Genomic DNA, 18831 nt, shown 5'->3' with positions numbered 1-18831 from the left:
AACCCAAGAGTCCCCACAGAGACTGTGAGAAAGCCAGGGGCATTCAGAGATGTGCACGAGTGTCCTATAAAAGCACTATTTTCCCCAGGAAGTGAGAGTAGTATAAGGGCATGGTAGTACCTTTATGGCTACACAAACCAATCTGATGACTTTTCTGTAAAAGGTAATAATGTGGTAGATCCACCTAAAATCAATCATATTATACAATTTCCTATTCAATTTAAAATTATTTGAGGGCTCCCCACCAAGCATACAGAAATAAGCATTTTTACCATCATATGTCATTACTCGGTCCTTAAATATTTAGTAAACAATTATTTTCATGAAATTTTAGAATGTAAAATACTCAAAAATGAAGGACTTTATTTTCTTCACTCTAGTTTTCTTTAAAATGAAGTTTACACATTGCATCAAGACGTTAGAAAAGGAGTTTTGAGAGCACAGGCTTATCCAGTTTTCACTGAGTTTTCCACAGAAGGTTCCTGACAAAGCCCTCCAGCATGAAGACGCACACTGAAATTACTGCAAGTTTAAGAAATGGAGAGCGAGGTGTGATGGGTCAAACCTATAATCCCAAGGCTTTGGTAGGCCAAGGTGGGAGGAATGCTTTAGGCCAGAAGTTTGAGACCAGCCTAGGAAACATGGAGACAAAACAGAAAAAAAAGAAATTAGCCAGGTGGAGTGGTGCACGCCTGCAGTCCCAGCTACTCGGGAGGCTGAGGTGGGAGAACTGCTTGAGCCTAAGAGGCTGAGGCTGTGATGAGGTATGATTGTGCCACTGCACTCCAGCCTAGGTGACAGCAAGATTGCGTCTCTGAAAAGAAAACTAAACAAAACAAACAACAGCAAAAAACAAAGAAAGGAATGGCTTAACCCACCTTATATACAGTTACAGATGGTCCCGACAAGCATGCATCAAAGTTAAACGTTTCCTTTACAGAAAAATACCTCTTCAAAATAGAGCATTTTGAAGATGAGATCTTCAAATCTGTAGAGATGATTTAAAGTAAATATACCTCATGTTACTACATCAGCAGGAGTGTTTTAAAACCAGTACAACAAGGGGTACCAACCCTCCAAAGCCATGCTGGCTATGTACAGCAGGCTGATGACCCTGGTGTCCCTGCTAAAGGTACAACTGCCTCTGGGTTAGGGAACAGCACTTCTAGTACAACTGGACACATGCTGGGAAGTCACTGCCTCCAATGCTTCATTAGAGACACATTTTGCTGTTTTAGTACATACCAGAAAAACAACTTTATATGACTGCAAGATATGAAAAACATAAATAGCCTTGGCTTTGTGAGTTCCCAATGGTACAGAAATTTCATAAAATTTTTTAAAAACGCTATTGTCAGAGATGCATACTGACCTTTTTTTTTTAATTTTTAATATTTTTTTTGAGATGTAACCTTGTTCTGTTGCCTAGACTGGAGAGCAGTGGCATAATCTCGGCTCACTACAGCTTCTGCCTCCCAGGTTCAAGCAATTCTGCCTCAGCCTCATGAGTAGCTGGACTACAGGCACCCACCACCATGCCCGGCTAATTTTTGTGTTTTTAGTAGAGACAGGGTTATACCATGTTGGCTAGGCTGGTCTCGAACTCCTGACTTCAAGTGATCCACTCACTTTGGCCTCCCAAAGTGCTGGGATTACAGGCGTGAGCCACTGTGCCCGGCCCTGACCTATTCTTGGGTGAAATGACAGATGCCTTGAATATTTTCAACTACTATAGCATGAAAAGGTTGCGTAAATATAAAGAAAACAAGATGGCATAATGTAGGCAATTGTTAAAGCCGGCTGATATAGTGGCTCATAAGGCTATTTTTCTCTATATTTGTGTATATTTGAAAATCTCCATTATAAAAAATTTACAAGTATATAAAGGGAGAATCTGGGTGGGCTAGGCATGGTGGCTCATTCCTGTTGTAATCCCAGCACTTTGGGAGGCTGAGATGGAAGGATTCCTTGAGGCCAGGAGTTTGAGACCAGCCTAGGCAACATAGTCAGACCATCTCTCTACAAAAAATAAAATAAAAAATAAAAATAAAAGAGAAAAAAAATGAGGGGGATATATGAAGGGAAAAAAGTACATAAATGCTCTTTTAAAAGAAGAAACAGATTCCCTAACCACATTATTTTCTATCAGTAGGTAGTTTTCTGACCTTTGAGGGTGGTGGCCAACAACTTGATCACTTGTCCTACTGAAAATGGTAGATCTTGTGTTCTCAGATAAATTCCTCTAAAATTCTAAAACAACCCTTTAAAGAAATAAATACAATCGGGAAGTAACCAAGTCACCAAGTAGGACAGACTCAGATTTTATGTACATGAGTAGTTAGACGGATCAGGAAAGAGATACTTCACAAATAGCACCACAAAATATTAAAAATTCACAGGTTTTTTAAAAGTACCTCTAATTTGCCTCTCCAAAAACCATAAAAAGATGACAGAAAATAAAGAAACATCATCTGCTATGTCACAGTATAAATTACAAATCATTTAGGTTTCTAATTTTAGCATCAGATTCCTTAAATACTATTATTGATCTGCTAGGAATCAATGTTTTTGAATTCAGCAACTCTTATAACAAGCCACAAGTAATGTTTTCAACAAAACCATTACAGATTCCCAAATTGTGATGTTCTCATTTTCACTTAAATCCTGGACTGTAAAAGAATAAATTACAATCTCCAGTTTAAATGGTCTTCATAATCTTTTATAGAAGACTGAATAATTACTTTCCTAGAAATCTAAATTAAGAGCTTCCTGAAAACTTAATGAGTTGTGAGAAATAGAAATGTAACATTTATTACTAGCCTGAACAATACCAAACTATCTCCCCTCCTCATTCTCCCTGAAGGCAAAGCCTTATTAAGAACCACCATGGTTTGGTTCTCCAGCAACTTTTATTGGTCAAAGGATGCAGAAGGATATATGGTGTCTGTGGTTTAATTAACAGGATCATTTATAAAACAACTTTACATTTATCTTATTTTAAAAATTCTGGCTTTTGAATAAGCTGCTGTGTTAGAATAGACATGCTCCTATCTCATGCAAAAAGCTGTTCAAAAATGAGCAGCTTGCAAATCTATCATAAATGAGACATTGAATAAAACATTCTTACGGTGAGGTCTAAGAAGTAGTTCAATCTGAGAATTTGCTTCAGATACTTTTTGAAATAAAATATTCAAGGCATAAAAAAAGCAAAACTCAAAATAACTAAAACAGATACATACTGATATTTTCATCCTAGTCACTTCCCAGAGTTTTTATGTGTCTCTGCTCTGCTGATTAAAATAAACAACAAAAGCAGTAGGCATCTTCTAACTAAAAGTTAATTTACTAGTCTTCAACTAAAAAGTCACAGTGGAAGAACATATATAAGGTGAAGAAAGCTTTTTAAACTTTCAGACTTAATTTTAATACTGCATTTCAACTTTAAAGAAAGGTTCCACCATATATTTTTTGCATTGACATTTTAAAATATAAGAACAAGTCTTTGTAATACAATATATACTTCAATATACCCAATATACCTCATGAATTAAAAACATGTCAACTTGATAACTGTAGTAAGGCATTTAAGTAGTCAGCAGAAGCTATAAAGAAATTTCTTAATGAGTGGTGTCCTTTTAATATTAACTGGATTTAGTTAGGTTTCCTTAAAATGAACAGGAAACAAAAGATGTGAAAAATAAGCAGTGGTGCCATTATACTGAATTCCAGAAAAAGCACAGTACAATGTGTTTTCTAGAAGGGAGACCAGACAGACCAGCAAACTGGAAATGGATGAGCAGCCCCAGCTTACATGGTCTATTGTATTTTATCAACCGCTGAGAGAATTAGTAGCTCAGTGGGCTGGGTAAAGGTACCAGCATCCTTAGTGCTAGTTTCTTAGCCTAAAACAGGGCAGGTACTCCAGATGTACTTCCTCAGCTGACCTGGATGAAGATGACTTAAAATCAACAGAGCTGGACAGTACAAAGTTCATGGAAAAACTCCATTTTTCATTTTATTTTGGTATGTTAGTGAATGTCTACTGATCTAGTACTTCGAGTGTGGGTCACGTAAACACCATGTAGAATGTAGTAAACAGAATTAAATAAGAAACACGCTGGCTATCAATGCCAGAGTCTTTGAATGTCAGGTCATAAATATAACCAATTATGCAATATAACCGACATGACGAGAAAAGCACACCTCATAATTGACAATTTTAGTTCATAGGATTAAAAAAAATAAAATCTGAAACTGCATTTAGTGCCACATTCTGTCATATCATACATCAGATCCCACGCTGTGGAGCTGCACTGGGCTACAGGACATACCGTACACAGCATGTTTTAAACTGAAAGAGAAAGGGAAAATATGGAACAGAAAATTTTTACATACACGTACACATCTAACGGTGTTGTCCATTTAATTCGATTTATATGATTTGCTGTGCCACTTTGACTAGCTTGCAGAACACCCCAAATCCTCTTTTCCCCATAAAGATCTACTTCCATACAGAGTAGAAAAGGATGGTGGTAAAAAACTTCAGATTCTTCAGGTTCCAACGATTGTGTCCCAAATGCCACTGTATGAACACCTAAAAAATATTAAGAACAATTTAGAAATCTGCATAATTATAAATGCAAAAGTAAATATAGCTTAAAGCCTAAAAGAGAATTCGGGAATATCTCATCTTTTAATACTTGCCTGTGCCTACTATATGATGTTGACTATAAATAAAATGTCCACTGTGGTAAATGGGGAAAAAGAGGAAGCTTTAAAAAGTTAAAAGGAGACATTTGTCAATTTTGTAAATGGGCCTCCTGTTTTTGCAAAAGGCACATTCATTTAGACCTCAATCAATCCAGGAAAGGCTCCTCACTGATGTAAGGCATCAGGGTATCTCACCCTCTCCTGTCAACCACCGCCTGCCTTTCCTTTCTTTCTGAACAAGAGCATGAGAATTTCCTATTGAGTGTAAATTATTTCAGTTAGAACATCCAACATTAACTTATGGAATATTCTCCTCTTTTTCTTTTTTCTTTCTTTTCTTTTTTTTTTTTTTTTTTGAGACAGTCTCACTTTATTGCCCAGGCTGGAGTGCAGTGGTGCGACCTTGGCTTACTGCAACCTCTACCTCCCAGGCTCAAGCGATTCTTCTGTCTTAGGTTCACGAGTAGCTGGGACTACAGGTGCAGGCCACCACTGCCTGGCTAACTTTTTCTGTTTTGTAGAGATGGTGTTTCACCATGATGCTGGTGATTAAGACTGGTCTCGAACTCCTGAGCTAAAGCGATCTGCCGAGCTTGGCCTCCCAAAGTGCTGGAACTAGAGCCACTGCACCTGGCTGGGATCCTCTCTTTTTCACACTGCAGCTTCCCAAAGCTTTAACAGGCCTCTGCACTTCAGCTTGCCAGGAACTCAGGGCAAGGAGGTATCCGCACCCACCTGTGTGCTCTCCCACGGCTCCTAACAACCACAGTCCTGAGCATTCGGGGCCTGTGCACGCCGCGGTGACCTCAGCTGTCTCAAGGCAGCATCTCCGTACTGAATACCTGAGCCCATTCTTTCTGGGTCCAGCTCACCTGAGGACCAAGCAAGTATTCTTTTAAAAAAGGTTTTATGTTTCTGTGATCCCAAAAATAGATTAAAAAAAAAAAAAGCAAAGTACAGAACACTGTGTATATATCCAACCATTCTGAATAACAGAGGGAAAAAAACCATATATATGTTTGCTTGCACAGGCACAAAGTATCTCCAGCAGGATACATAAGGAATGGTTGATGCAGAGGCGGCGTTCTGGATGGCCACGGACAGGAGGGGGTGGTAACATGGGGACTTTTCACTGCATACTCTTTCATACTTCTTGAATTTCAAATTATGTGAATATATTATTTATATAAAATAAATTAATTTAAAACTAAATTACAAAGATACCATTTTTCACTTATCAGACTGGCCAAAAGTCCAAGTAGGATAATACATGCTGTGGACATGGCTTTAGTGAAATAAGTCCATCATGTGACAGCCTCTATACCAACAGCCCAAATGCTTATGTTCTTTGACCTAGCAATTCCACTTCTGGGCATTTGTCTGACACACAGACTCATGCACATGTCAAAATACATATATATAAAATTATTTACTCTAATATTACTTATAATAGAAAAATACTGGGAACAACCCAAATATCCAAAGTACTCTTGTTACATAAATTATGGTAACACATATGTGAAATATAGGTTGAGCGATCCTTATTCAAAATATGTGAAACCAGAATTATTTTGGATTTTTTCAGATTTTGAAATATTTGCATTATACTTAACAGTTCAGTATCCCTAATCTGAAAAATCTGCAATTTGAAATGCTCCAATGAGCTTTTCCTTTCAGTGGCGATGTTGGCAATTAAAATGTTTCAGATTTTAGAATATTTTGGATTAGGGATACTCAACCCATATTACACATCACACACATACATTATATATATTATGTGTTATATATGTGTACATTATGTATTATATGTATATATAGAAACTATATGCTGATTTGTAATGAAGGGTTTTATAATAGTAAAAAAGCAAGGCGTGGTTGTCTATCATATGGTAAATTTTATATAAAAAAGGGGAAGAAAAGAATGGTTTTTAAATGTATTACCCATTTAAAAAAAATTAAAAGTACGGTTGCAGAATCCTAATTTATACCCTTTTTTTTTCACCTAGAGATACTTAGGATTTTGATGATCTTAGAAAAAACATATCTTGAAAATTTTATGAGTTGTTATTCTGATGCATTCAAGGGACACAAGATTAAAACAGCAAGGTCATGTAAATACAACTGCACATGTGTTGAGCTTAATCATACTCAACAGCAAGCCAACTGTAATGATTTATGTTACAGTTTTGGTTTTTGTACCAAGCTTAGTAATTTTTTTTTCTTTCTGATTAAAAATAATACAAAAGGGTGTCGTGTCCACTTCTGTTGATACCCAACTCTTCCACCTGGGCCCGACTCTCCTCCCTCCTACTTCACCCAGCACCCTCCTTCTTCCCTGCCCTCTCTTTGCCCATTCTTCTCTTCTTCCCCCTCAGCATTTAAACATGCTAGAATCTCTCCCATCACCCACACCCCCAACTTTAACCCTTTGCACCTTACAGTGCCAGCGTGGGCTTCCTCAGGAGAGGAGTGGACACTCTGCTTTCTTACCCTCTACTTCTTCCTTATGGACAGCCGGCCATCTTCTACCTTCATAATTCTGCTAAAATTGTTCTTGATCAAGATGATCACTAACTTTCTATTCCCCATCCCAATGTGTGTTTTTCAGCTCTGTTCTTAGTTTATGAGACTTCCCTCTGTTACTATTACATTACATAATGAACACTCCCCTTTGACTTGCTTATAATTAGGGTTTAAGTGACACCCACATTCCCTTGATTTTTTCACACATTTCCAACCATTTCCTTTTTCATCGTTTTGTAGATTCCTCTTCCTCTGCTCATCCTTCATCTCCAGGGTTCTGTTGATCACTGCTCTCCTTAAACAGACTGTTCTCTGGATGTTCACATTCCTTCTTAGCTGTTCCTATATATTGATAGTTCCTAAATGTACACTGCCAGCCAGGAACTCTTCCCCAAGCTTACTAGATAACTCCATGTGTGTGTCCCAGTGTTACTGCAAAGGCCGCATGTTCACAACAGAGCCATCTTCACTCACACTCCCTGCTTCTCCTCTGGTTGCATCGCATCTCTGTCTAGAAACCCCAGTGTGACTGCATCATCCTTGGTTCTTCCTCCCCTGCTGGCCCCTAGTCCTCACCCTCTCCCACCTAAGAATCAGTTAGTTGCCCTATCCCACTAGTGGGCCTATGAGTCATAAGATGCTACTGCCTAAATATATCTTAGATCTATCTCTCTCTCCATCTCTGCTCCCACATCCTTGTTAAAGCATTAATCAGTCATCTCTTACTAGGATTACTAAAAAATGCCTTATAATTGGTATCTTGGCCTCTAGCCCTGCCCTCCCTTCAATCTGTTTTCAATATAACTCCTGCAAACATGATTTATCTTAAGTTACAACATGATCACATCACAAACCTGCTGATGACCCACCACCTGCAGCAGTGGTTCTCAATCTTAGATGAACATTAGAATCGCAGAAGTGAACATTTAAAAACGCTGATGCCTCCACCATACTTCAGCCCAATTAATTCAGTGTCTCCAGTGGTGGGGCCTGGAATTAGAACTTTTAATGCATCCCAGTGACTCTAGTGCTCACCCAGTGTTGAGAATTGGTAAGCTACAAGATAAAGTTCTAGATCCTGAATGAGGACTGGCTGGCTCCTGCCTTTCTTCAACCTTTTCTCCTGCTATTCCTTCCTCCTCACTCCCCTAGCTAGGTCACTCTTCCTTATATTCTGAAAGATTGAGGCATGTAACACCTTCTCCTGGAAGCCCTCCCTGACACCTCCTTCATCCTCTGGCTGGGGTAGGTCCCCTTCTTCATGTTACCCTAAGCCTGTGCATGTCTGAATTACTGTATCAACCTCATGACATTATAATTATCCTTTGACTGTCTCCCATGAAAGACAGTTTCTTGGGTGGGCAAAAGGTGTGATTTATTCATTTTTGTATCCCACCATCTGACAAAGAATAGGCATTCAGATGTTTGAATGAATCAATCAAAAGGTGATGCCCACATACAATTAGTTATTTTAGTAAATGACAACTACATAGTATTTCATCAGCTGCCAACATCAGGATTATTTTAAATTATTTTTACTGAAGCAACAAATACAAAAATGAGGCATTTTGTAATTGAGGCATGCTCAGTGAGCTTCAGAAATAAAGTTACTCTGGACTGCATAGTTCCATGATGCCCGATCTGCAACTACCAACACTACACGATGAACCTGTAACTCCCTTACATTTGACCACTGGCCCAACAGAATTAGTGTGCTGTTGACAGAGTGGACAAGGCCTACTCTTCCTCCTTTTAGTGAAGGACCCAAAAAAGACTATGGTTCTAAATGCAAACACTCCCTGAAAACCTTGACTGCCCTTCCACAGCTGAGCTGGTGTGCCCATTGCTTTCATTACCATGGAAACCATCCAGATAAGGGGGGTGCTTTCACCTCAGCCAGGAGAACATGACCTTTGAACCCATGTGTGGTGATTTTAGGTTGGCAGGTACAGAGAGAATATTCTTTACTAAATTACTTCTGAAAATATTAAAAGGTGATTTACTAAGCTAGAGTATAAAATATGCAGAAGAAAAGTTGATGAACGGAAACGCTTTTACCTGATTCAATTTTGTTAAGTATTTTTCTTGCACACTGTACAAAAGCCTCTTCTACATTCTCCCCTGTTAGCGCACTTGTTTCCAAAAACATCAGCTCTAAAATGGACATCAACAAAATACAAAGTCATATTTAGAAGACGATCATAATTTTCACTTACTAAAAGCCTGTGTAGCATTCTCTTAGAAGAGCAGATAAAATAAAATTTATGACCTAAAACCATATATTTCTGTAAGTCTAAAATCAATATATATCATTATGTGTTTTTTAAAGGTTAGAAGTTCTAATTCTAGCCTTTTCTGAAAAGTAACTGCTCTCATGTGCTAGCACTTAACCTGGGGCAGGGGCTGAGCAAGCAGCCAGGCTTCCCCAGCTGAATGACAGCCCATCAGGAAGCAGCCAGCTTGCCAAAATGGCCCTGCCATTGATTTCAGGGAAAGTCGCAATGTCCTTCTTCAAATGATCTGAGTGTCACCACAAATATGATCAACAAGTGCTTAACCTTTTAGGGGACTATATTGCAATCTGTCATACAGCCCACGGAGAGATATTATAGGCATTAATACTCTTTTTACCCACCAGAGTGGATGAAAGGCCTGTTCTGCTTGCTCTCTCAGCAAACCATGGCCTCTCTAGCCTCTTGTATCCTCACTTGTAAAAATGAGTTCATTTAGATGACATCTAAATTCCTTTTCATCTCTGTTGACATTCTAAACTTCTGATTTCTAAACAGCTTTTTAGACACTGTCATGATGGCATATGGATTTCTCTCATGTTTATTTTCCTAGCAAGAAATTAGTCAAGTTACAATATAATTTGGTAATCCTAGAGGCCAATCAAATATTGTTATTAGAATATTCTAGTCTTTGGTTCTAAAAATTAGTTATTTAAAATGTCTGAATTTTTTAAATCATTCTCTTATCCATTAATTAAGCAACCATTAATTTTATGTGGCATTTTCATGTATCCTATGTGGAAATTCAAAAAAGCTTCAAAGTCACCACCTATAACCAAATGACTTAAATTCAGCAAAAGTAAAATAAAGCCAACAAGCCAAGTATTTCCTCTTCTGCTTCCCTTTCTATTTAGGGCTAATATTTCACCAACTTTCCTTCAAAATACATTAAAAAAATAATGACATCACTTGGTTAGTGCCTTTAAATATTATTGTTATAAGTTTCACTTTAGCCCAAGATCTCTAACATTCAGAGACCCTAGACTGAAAAGTCATTACATAATGTTACTGCCCTTGCTTTTATCATCATAGCAACTTCTACAGGCAGAATGCAATATACTAAAAATATGCTAACTAGATCTAATTTATAGTAAAAACAGTTGGAAATTCCACATTTCCTAAATCTAGTTTAATCTCGAAATTCCAATTCTAATTCAAAGAAATGCTATTATCCTCAAATATGCCATTTGAAAAATAGTCAGAAGTAAAAGGTCACTTGCCATTTTCTTGAGCAAATCTGGAGGCTTCTAAGAAGGTGACTTCACGATCTGCATCCAGGTCCTTCTTGTTTCCACAGAGGATGATCACAATGTTCTGACTCGCTAGCATTCGGGCATCTGTTAACCAATTAGTAAGCGCATTGTAGGTTTCTCGGCTGCGTAATATAAGATTGTGAAAATAATACATGTATTTTATAAAACTAGCAACTCTTTCCAGTCATTCTCACTACTCATAGCACTTCTCAACATTTCAGGGTAACTGCACCAACACTTTTAAGCAACTCAGACATCATGAATGCACCAAGTATGTACCATACCCATAGAGTCTGTTTCGTTTTGTTTCCAGTAAAATGAGACAGTAAGTCAGACATTTTGTCATTTTTGTTTGCCCAATCACAGGGCAAAAGGAAAAAGATGTTCCTCCATTCATTTTACAAATATCTATTGAGCTCTTACCATGTGCAAGGCACTAGACTCTGGTCAGCAAGACTTTGTAGCTAACTGCTGCCACTTAATGAATCCTTGCAATGTGCTAGCACTTTCTTTTGAAGAACTTCATAATATTGATTATAAGGACTCCATGACACAGACTGCCATTATTCCCCTTTCCCATGAGAAATCCAAGGCCCAGAGAGATTAATTAAGTTGCCCTAGGTCACACAGCAGTCAGTGGCAAAGCCAGGCCTTGACCAAGGCTGTCTGACTCCAGGACCAACTCTCAGACTTACTGGTTTTGGCCCTCATGTGTCTAAGGACAGAGTTCTTCTCATGGTATTTTGTTAGCCTGATTAATGACTTCACACTTCAGCAGGCTGAGCCTTTCACTGCCTGGGCAAGTGCAGAGAGGGCTGAGTCAGAAGCTGCCTGCCTCCTCTCAGAACACCTGGCTCCAGGGACACAGATTCGACGGGGGGAACAGGCTGAGTGACATCCTCTCACCGGACAGGTTCCTACCCAGAAAGGGCCCCCAGATGATGCCATTTACATGACACGTTTCTAAGATGGTGCTACTGAGATCAGTGCTGCTGGATGGGATTTCCTCATGGATAAGAATGTTCTATAATTTGTGCTGGTAGTCACCAGCCACATGTAGTTACTGATGACTTGAAATGTGGCCAGTGCAATCGAAGAACAGAATTTTAAATTTTATTTCAGTTAAATTGCCATATGTCACTAATAGCTACTATCTGAGTGCTTTACATGAACTAATTTAAGCCTCCCAATAACCTCACGAGGATCATGTGATTACTACTAACTTCATCTTACAGACAAGGAAACTGAGGCCCAGGCAGCTGAAGCACCTGGCCTGAGAGCGCCACCCAGCTAGTGACTGCAACTGGGATTTGAACCAAACAGACTCAGCCCAGAGTCTGTGTCCTCACCCTGTCTCAACTCACTTCTAACAAATCCACACAAAAAGCTTTGTGAACCTTAAGGAAAGTGTCCAAGCATCAGGTGAAGAAATGTAATGCAACAGGATGGAGTGCTTTATCTGCCTAAAACCTTATAAACACATTTATCTACATGGGAAAGCTGTGGTAAGGGCTTGTTCGAAGACCTCTGAGACCCCAGATGGAAGGGCTAAGGGGATTCCTGGATGCCAGTCACACCAGGGTCTCCGGACACACAAAGCACACACTGCATGGAGGGCACCTCACCAAGACCAGCTTTTGGGCTGCAGAGCACTGAGCAGCCTCCTTCACCATGGGGAACTGGCATTACCTGGTGATATCATAGACAAGGAGAGCCCCAGCCGCGCCTCGGTAATAACTTCTCGTCACGGACCTGGAAGAATTACACTGGTTTTACTTTCAACCAATTGAGACCCTTTACTGTATCCCATCCTTCCATGAAAAAAATACCCATGCTTGCTTTGTAAACCACAACACAGGGACAGACATTGGTTTAACAGAGAAATGACTCAAAGATATCTGAACATACGTGTGAGGAGTTATTCTGCCTGAAATCACATCACTGAGACAAGTAGGAGATTCCCTCACAGCGGATGCAGCTCTCTGATAGATGTCTCCTTCGAGAATTCCCGGCAGGGCGAGCTGTCTGCAGGCGGAAGGCAGCCAGCACCACCCCTAGATGGACACTAAGGGGCTCAGCAATCCACTCGCTTCTCTGCGGGCTCCTCATCTACCCCACACTCTTGGCCACCCTTAGTCACAACTCTCTCCATCTCTTCCAGTTCTCTCCATCTCTTGGGGTGGCAGAAAGGGAAGTGCCCTGATGGAAACAGTCTTATCTCCTAGCCAGGAATCCATAGTCACCACGGCCCTGCACTCATCTGCGTCCCTGCCCCATTATTCTAGGGGAAACTGAGTGTCCCAGTATGTCATACCCACTCTCACATTCAGGAAGACGCCTTTCAGTCATACGTGTTCTCCCTTGCATTAGTAATCTCTCCCTCTTTGTTACATTTTTCCCATTAGTGGCCAGACACCTGCAATCCCAGCACTTTAGGAGGCTCAGGAGGGAGGACTGCTTAAAACCAGGAGTTTGAGACCAGCTTGGGTAACAGAGAGAGAGACTCTATCTCTACAAAAAATTAGCCAGGTGTGGCAGTTCACACTTGTAATTCCAGTTACTCAGGAGGCTGAGGCAGGAAGACTGCTTGAGCCCATGAGTTCAAGGTGATGGTGAGCTATAATCATGCCACTGCACTCCAGTCCGGGCAACAGAACAAGACCCTATCTCAAAAAAAAAAAAAAAAGGGCCGGGAGATCAGGATTTTTCCCATTAGCAAAATAAAATAAATTGGCTCTAGTACCACCCATTTTAAAAACAAAACAAATATGCTGCACAATCCTCTCAGCTACTGTCCCACAGTCTGCTCTTCATCAACTTTTTTTGAGATGGAGTTTCACTCCTGCTCCCCAGGCTGGAGTGTGATGGTGCGATCTCAGCTCACTGCAACCTCCGCCTCCCAGGTTCAAGCGATTCTCCTGCCTCAGCCTCCTGAGTAGCTGGGATTATAGGCGCCTGCCACTATGCCCAGCTAATTTTTGTATTTTTAGTAGAGATGAGGTTTCACCATGTTGGCCAGGTGGTCTCGAACTCCTGACCTCAGGTGATCCATCCGCCTCAGCCTCCCAAAGTCCTGGGATTACAGGCATGAGCCACCATGCCTGGCCCCACATCCAACACATATCTCTGTGCACCCAAAGATGGTGGGCATTTCTCTGTCCTCACTCCTGCAGTCTCTGCACCCTGCACTCTGCTACTCTTCCTCCTGGTCACCAGCCACTTCTCTGGCTCTTGTCATTCTGAATCTGTCCTGCTGGGATTGCAATTCCCCAGAGCTGAGTCCTGGGTTCTCTTTTCTATTAACATTCGACTCAAATTTTTTCTCCAGCTCAGATCCAAGCGCTGCCTCTGAATCTCCATGAGACTGCCCAATAAACACATTCAATTTAACAAATGCACAACAGAACTCTTTTTGGCGCCACCCTCCAGGCTCGTCCTGGCCTAGGAAGGGGCATCACCACCCACGCTGTTTCTTTCTTTTTTTTTTTTTAAATGAAAAATGATCACTCAAAAACTTTAATGCTCAGTTTTCACAAACACAATCAAGTCTATCAAATTTCCAGATTTACAGCAAAATGTATGAGCTAAAATTTAAAAAGTGTACATTCTTCATCCTTCAGTTTCTCCTATCCTCCAAAACTGAGCACTGGGTATTTTTAACATAAGCTATGTCATATATACAGTTTAACTATGTTTCAGGAATAAACAAAATCCGTGATATTTCAGTAACTCATAGTGTGTTTATAAAATGACAAGCTCTCTATCAAAATACACTTTTCACTGGGAAAAATAAATAAAATAGACAAACGGAGCTACACAAAGTAAACATTAACTTTGGTAGATTTCAGTGTAGTTCATAACAAGCATATTTGCCCTTATTCCCCCAGAGCTGCTCAACTACCAAGAATTTTAAAAATATTTTTAACTAAGATTTTATTAGGTTGACATTTGTTTCTCATTCCACGTCATCTTCAGCCAAGCTCTGAGCACTTACAATTCTCTGACTAATTGTTGGGAGCTTAGTCAGAAGCATCTGGAACACTGGTGGTGGAAGAGTTTGCTGTAAGACCTGCAGTAACTGCTGTGGCTGTCCACACACAGCAATTGCATTCGTCAGATGGTCTACTCCCTTCTCATATTCACCTTGAGCTAGTAATTCTTCACCAAGTTGTATTTCTTCAAGGAAGAATTTCTGAACAGCTTCAGCATCTTTAAGGTCAGGTAACTTGGAAAACCCAGCTCTCTCCTTGGCAAGCTTCTGTTTCTTTCTTCGTTCTCGAAGCCTGTTCTTAAAGTTGGGGTCACTTCGTCTTTTGCGGTCGAAGTAGATGCAGTACCCGATGAAAAGGGCCCCACATACACCAGCGGCGATGGCACTGTTCCGACCCACCATCTTCTCTACGACGCGGAGCGTGAGCGATGGCGGCAGGGACCGCGAAGGAGCCGTGGGCCACAAACCCTCAGAGCAGGGGGCACAGCTCACACCCGACGCCCACGGGCCAGGGACTCCGAAAGCCCACCCTGTTTCTAAAGCCAATCAGCTCCACGTCCATCCCTAACTCCCTTCTGTCCATCTCCACATTCATTCACTCTGCCAGCCTAGTCCAGTCTCCTACACCAAACAAATCCTGTGTCTGTCCATACCTCTGTCCCTGAGTGTGGGGTCACAGTCCATTCTTCAGAGCAGCCCAACTCATCAAGACCCATGCCAGGACACCCCCTCACTGTTCCTGGCCCTTGGGCCCCATTCACTTCCCTGCTCCCAGCACCTGCCACTCCCATCTGGACTTGTCACACCACTGGCTTTCCTTGTCTCTCAGGTTTCATTCAACACTATCTCCTCAGCAACGTTCCCCAAGCACCCCCATCTAGTGGACCCCCTGTCTATCTCAGCATGCTGTCTCCTGGGTGGCACCATCCCACTCAGTGGGATGCTCTTTTTCTGTCTGTCTCTGTGTTGGCTGCCTGCCTCCTGTCCAAGAAGCAGGGCTCTGCTGTGTCACTCACCAGAGGATCTGAGTGCCTAGCACAAGGCCTGGACCTCTGCTAGCTAGATATTCCCAGAACTTAACTGTGGCCTAATTAAAAAAAAAAAAACATATTTGGTCTTTGTCCCAGGTTCCTGGCACAGAGCTCCAAGCCCCTGTGATTTCCTTAGTGATAAAGGTGTCTTTCGTAAACCAAGGAGGTAAAACTGCGGGAAGAGGAGCAGGCTAGAGAGCCTTGGGACAGGGGCTGTGGCCGTGGGAGCCTTCGCCATGTGGCGAGAGTGCACTCAGCCCTCTGGGGAGGAAAGAGGAGCTGGAGATTGAGTTGATCATCAACGGACGATGCTTTAATAAATCAAGCCTATGTAATAAAACCTCCACAAAAAACCTAAAAGGATGAGGTTCAGAGAGCTTCTGGGCTGGTGGTGGCATGGAGGTGCTGGGAGGGTGGCCCATCCCTGTACCTCACCCTCCTCCACTGGGCTGTGCCGGAATTGATGCCTATCTAACAAACCGACAAATGCCAGTAAAAATGTTTTTCCTGAGGTATGTGAATCATTCTAATGAATTCTCAAACCTTGAAGAGTTCTCTACAAGATAAGCTATATCACATCTACTTCTTACAATTTTACTTACAAATTTATTTTATAGCACTGTCTTTTGACAAATGGTTTCTTATACAAATTATTCAAGTGTACAAATTTACACATTCGAGAGTACTACTTTGAGATGTTAAATTTTCTTGCAAAAGTAATTTTAACCAACATAATACTTGTGTATAGTTTTAAAGTGAAATGTTACTAAAAGTCTGGAAATTAAACACAGCCATCTCCTGCCTCACTCCTCTCTGGGAGCCCTACTCACAGGCAAGGCGAGTTCTCTCCTTCCAGTAACTAGGTTTCCTTTAATTAAGTCATTAAAAGAGCACATACTGCACCCCATGTGCTAGGCACTATTCTGGGCACCAAGGAAAAAAACAGAAAACTCAAAAACCCTTACACTCATGGATCTTACAGTTTCTTTCTTCTCATTTCTACAAAAGGCTTAGGAAGCCATGAATTTCAGAGCTGTTTCTTCCCCGCTCTGACAGCGTCATGAGCTCACTTACAAAGCCCCTCACTTGTTCCCCTGGTCCTCCCAGGAGGACAGTGCCATCACATACTGACTGCTGTCTTGGTCTTCCCTCACCATCCCCCTAGACTTCTGCCATTCTGAGCTGGATCTCCCTGCTGGCTTCATCTTCCTCTTTCTGGGTTCATGTCCTTGGTGTGGTGAAGTATATCCTCCTGAACTTTCTAAGAAAGTGCATTTCTAAGAAGTTTCTAAGAAAGATAATCTTGGGTTCCTCCTCATTCTTGCATATTTGATGGTATTCAGCCTTTACTCACATACTTACAGTTTGGCTAAGTTTAGGATTTTAGGTTGATGAATTATTTCACCCTGAGTTTTGAAGGCAATGCTTCCATTTCTTTTAGCTTCCAATGTTGCAGTGGAAGGGTCCAAAGCAATTCCATTTTCACACTTTATATGTGGCTGCTTTTTCCCTCTTGGAACCTTTCTAGATCTTCTTTACTTCCTCTCTGGTGTTCTGAAATTTCACGTGACATGCTCTGGTGTGGACTTTTTCCTTACTACGTTTGATCTTAGGTGGGCCAATTAACCTGGAATCTCATTCCTTCAGTGAAACATTTTCTTCTATTGTTCCCTCTGCTTTCACTCTTGTGGAACTCCTACTAGTCAGGCGTCGCATCTTCTGGATTAATTCTGGATGATTCTTTGGGTCATCTCTCCCATTTTTCACATGAGTTTACTTAACATATTATTCTGATTATTCTTTTTAAGTGTGACTGTTTTTATGACATACTTCAACGCAATCTCTACTCTTCTTTCTGAGGATACTGTGGTTTTAGTGTGTTTTTCTTATTCCCTGAAAGTTCCAGCTTTTTTACTTTGGGCTCTCTCTTTTACTATAGAAACTTTCTTCAAACTGCTGCCTGATCATCAAGAGCAAGGAATGAAAAAGTCTAAAAGAAGCTCTTTACGTGTGGGTGGAGCAGGTTGGTTTGGAGGGTTTTACTGTCAGATGACTGGATAGAGATTGGGCTGTTTCACTGGGAGAGCAAAATGTTGGTACCTTCAAGCCTTTCCTTGCTGACTACGCATTTCTCCTATTCGGGACACACATACGTGGCTGCCAGCGACCAGGGAAGAGGTGGGGGAGGTGGGTTGGGGACAAGAGGCTTTCATTTTCACCTCATTTCCCTCTTTTCAGACCTGACCCCATGCCCTCAGGTGGGTCTTATGACCCTGAGTCTAGGCCCCATTTCAACTTAAAAGACTGACCCTCTTATTTCATGTGTAAACATGAACCTCTGTAACCTCCACCTCCCGTAGAACCTGATGCTTCCAAATCCTGACCTTTACTGGGACCCAGGAGGAAGAAACGGCTTTCCCCATTATAGCACTTAGGGTGGAGCTCCTTCTGCTATCAGAGCACCATCTACTTCCTATCTTTAAGATTTTTTGTTTTAAATCTCTCAATCATAATTATGTACTCTCCCAATATTGGCTTTTTTGAGTTAATGGAATTTCAGTTACTCAATAGTTATGTCAGTGGGGTTCTGAGAGGGAAAAGACATAAATGTCTAATTGAATCCATCATGTTTAATCAATGCTTCCAGAAAAGCAATGGTGATTAAAGGTGGTTATGGTATTTTTGAAGCAATTATTACATTTCAATTATTTAATTAATTTTTGAGACGGAATTTCGCTCTTGTTGCCCAGGCTAGTGCGCAACGGCGCAATCTCAGCTCATTGCAACCTCCACTTCCCAGGTTCAAGCGATTCTCCTGCCTCAGCCTCCAGAGTAGCTGGGATTACAAGCACTTGCCACCACAACCAGCTAATTTTGTATTTTAGTAGAGACGGGGTTTCACCACGTTGGCCAGGCTGGTCTCAAACTCCTGACCTCAGGTGATCCACCTGCCTTGGCCTCCCAAAGTGCTGGGATTACAGGTGTGAGCCACTGTGCCCAGCTGAACTTCAATTATTTAATATATGATATAT

At 41.1% G+C, this 18831-nt stretch overlaps 2 protein-coding genes across 3 annotated transcripts in view; both read right to left on the bottom strand.

Moving 5' to 3' along the window:
• Window positions 1–2479: 2479 nt before the first annotated feature.
• RAB4A (RAB4A, member RAS oncogene family) overlaps window positions 2480–18831 on the bottom strand; it is a 34196-nt gene continuing 17844 nt past the window's right edge. The window contains exons 4-8 of one of the 2 annotated variants that reach the window (XM_012459842.3): window positions 12467–12529; window positions 10745–10899; window positions 9292–9387; window positions 5446–5582; window positions 2480–4594 (exon numbers count right to left, since the gene is read on the bottom strand). In XM_012459842.3, coding sequence (XP_012315265.1) covers window positions 5467–5582; window positions 9292–9387; window positions 10745–10899; window positions 12467–12529 — 430 coding nt within the window. In that variant the 3' untranslated portion in view covers window positions 2480–4594; window positions 5446–5466. The remainder of the gene's footprint in view (window positions 4595–5445; window positions 5583–9291; window positions 9388–10744; window positions 10900–12466; window positions 12530–18831) is intronic. The other variant, XM_012459843.2, reaches the window with a different exon arrangement.
• Window positions 14278–18701, bottom strand: LOC105722341 (mitochondrial import receptor subunit TOM20 homolog). Its single transcript, XM_064383577.1, has one exon. The coding sequence runs from the start codon at window positions 15168–15170 to the stop codon at window positions 14733–14735; it is 438 nt and encodes a 145-aa protein (XP_064239647.1). The 5' UTR covers window positions 15171–18701; the 3' UTR covers window positions 14278–14732.

The sequence above is a fragment of the Aotus nancymaae genome, unplaced genomic scaffold (assembly GCF_030222135.1).
Source record: "Aotus nancymaae isolate 86718 unplaced genomic scaffold, 86718_ANA_hifiasm-v0.15.2.pri h1tg000032l_0, whole genome shotgun sequence".
NCBI lineage: Eukaryota > Metazoa > Chordata > Mammalia > Primates > Aotidae > Aotus > Aotus nancymaae.
The sequence above is the reverse complement of the archived record's forward strand: the minus strand, read 5'-3'. Positions and strand labels throughout refer to the sequence as shown.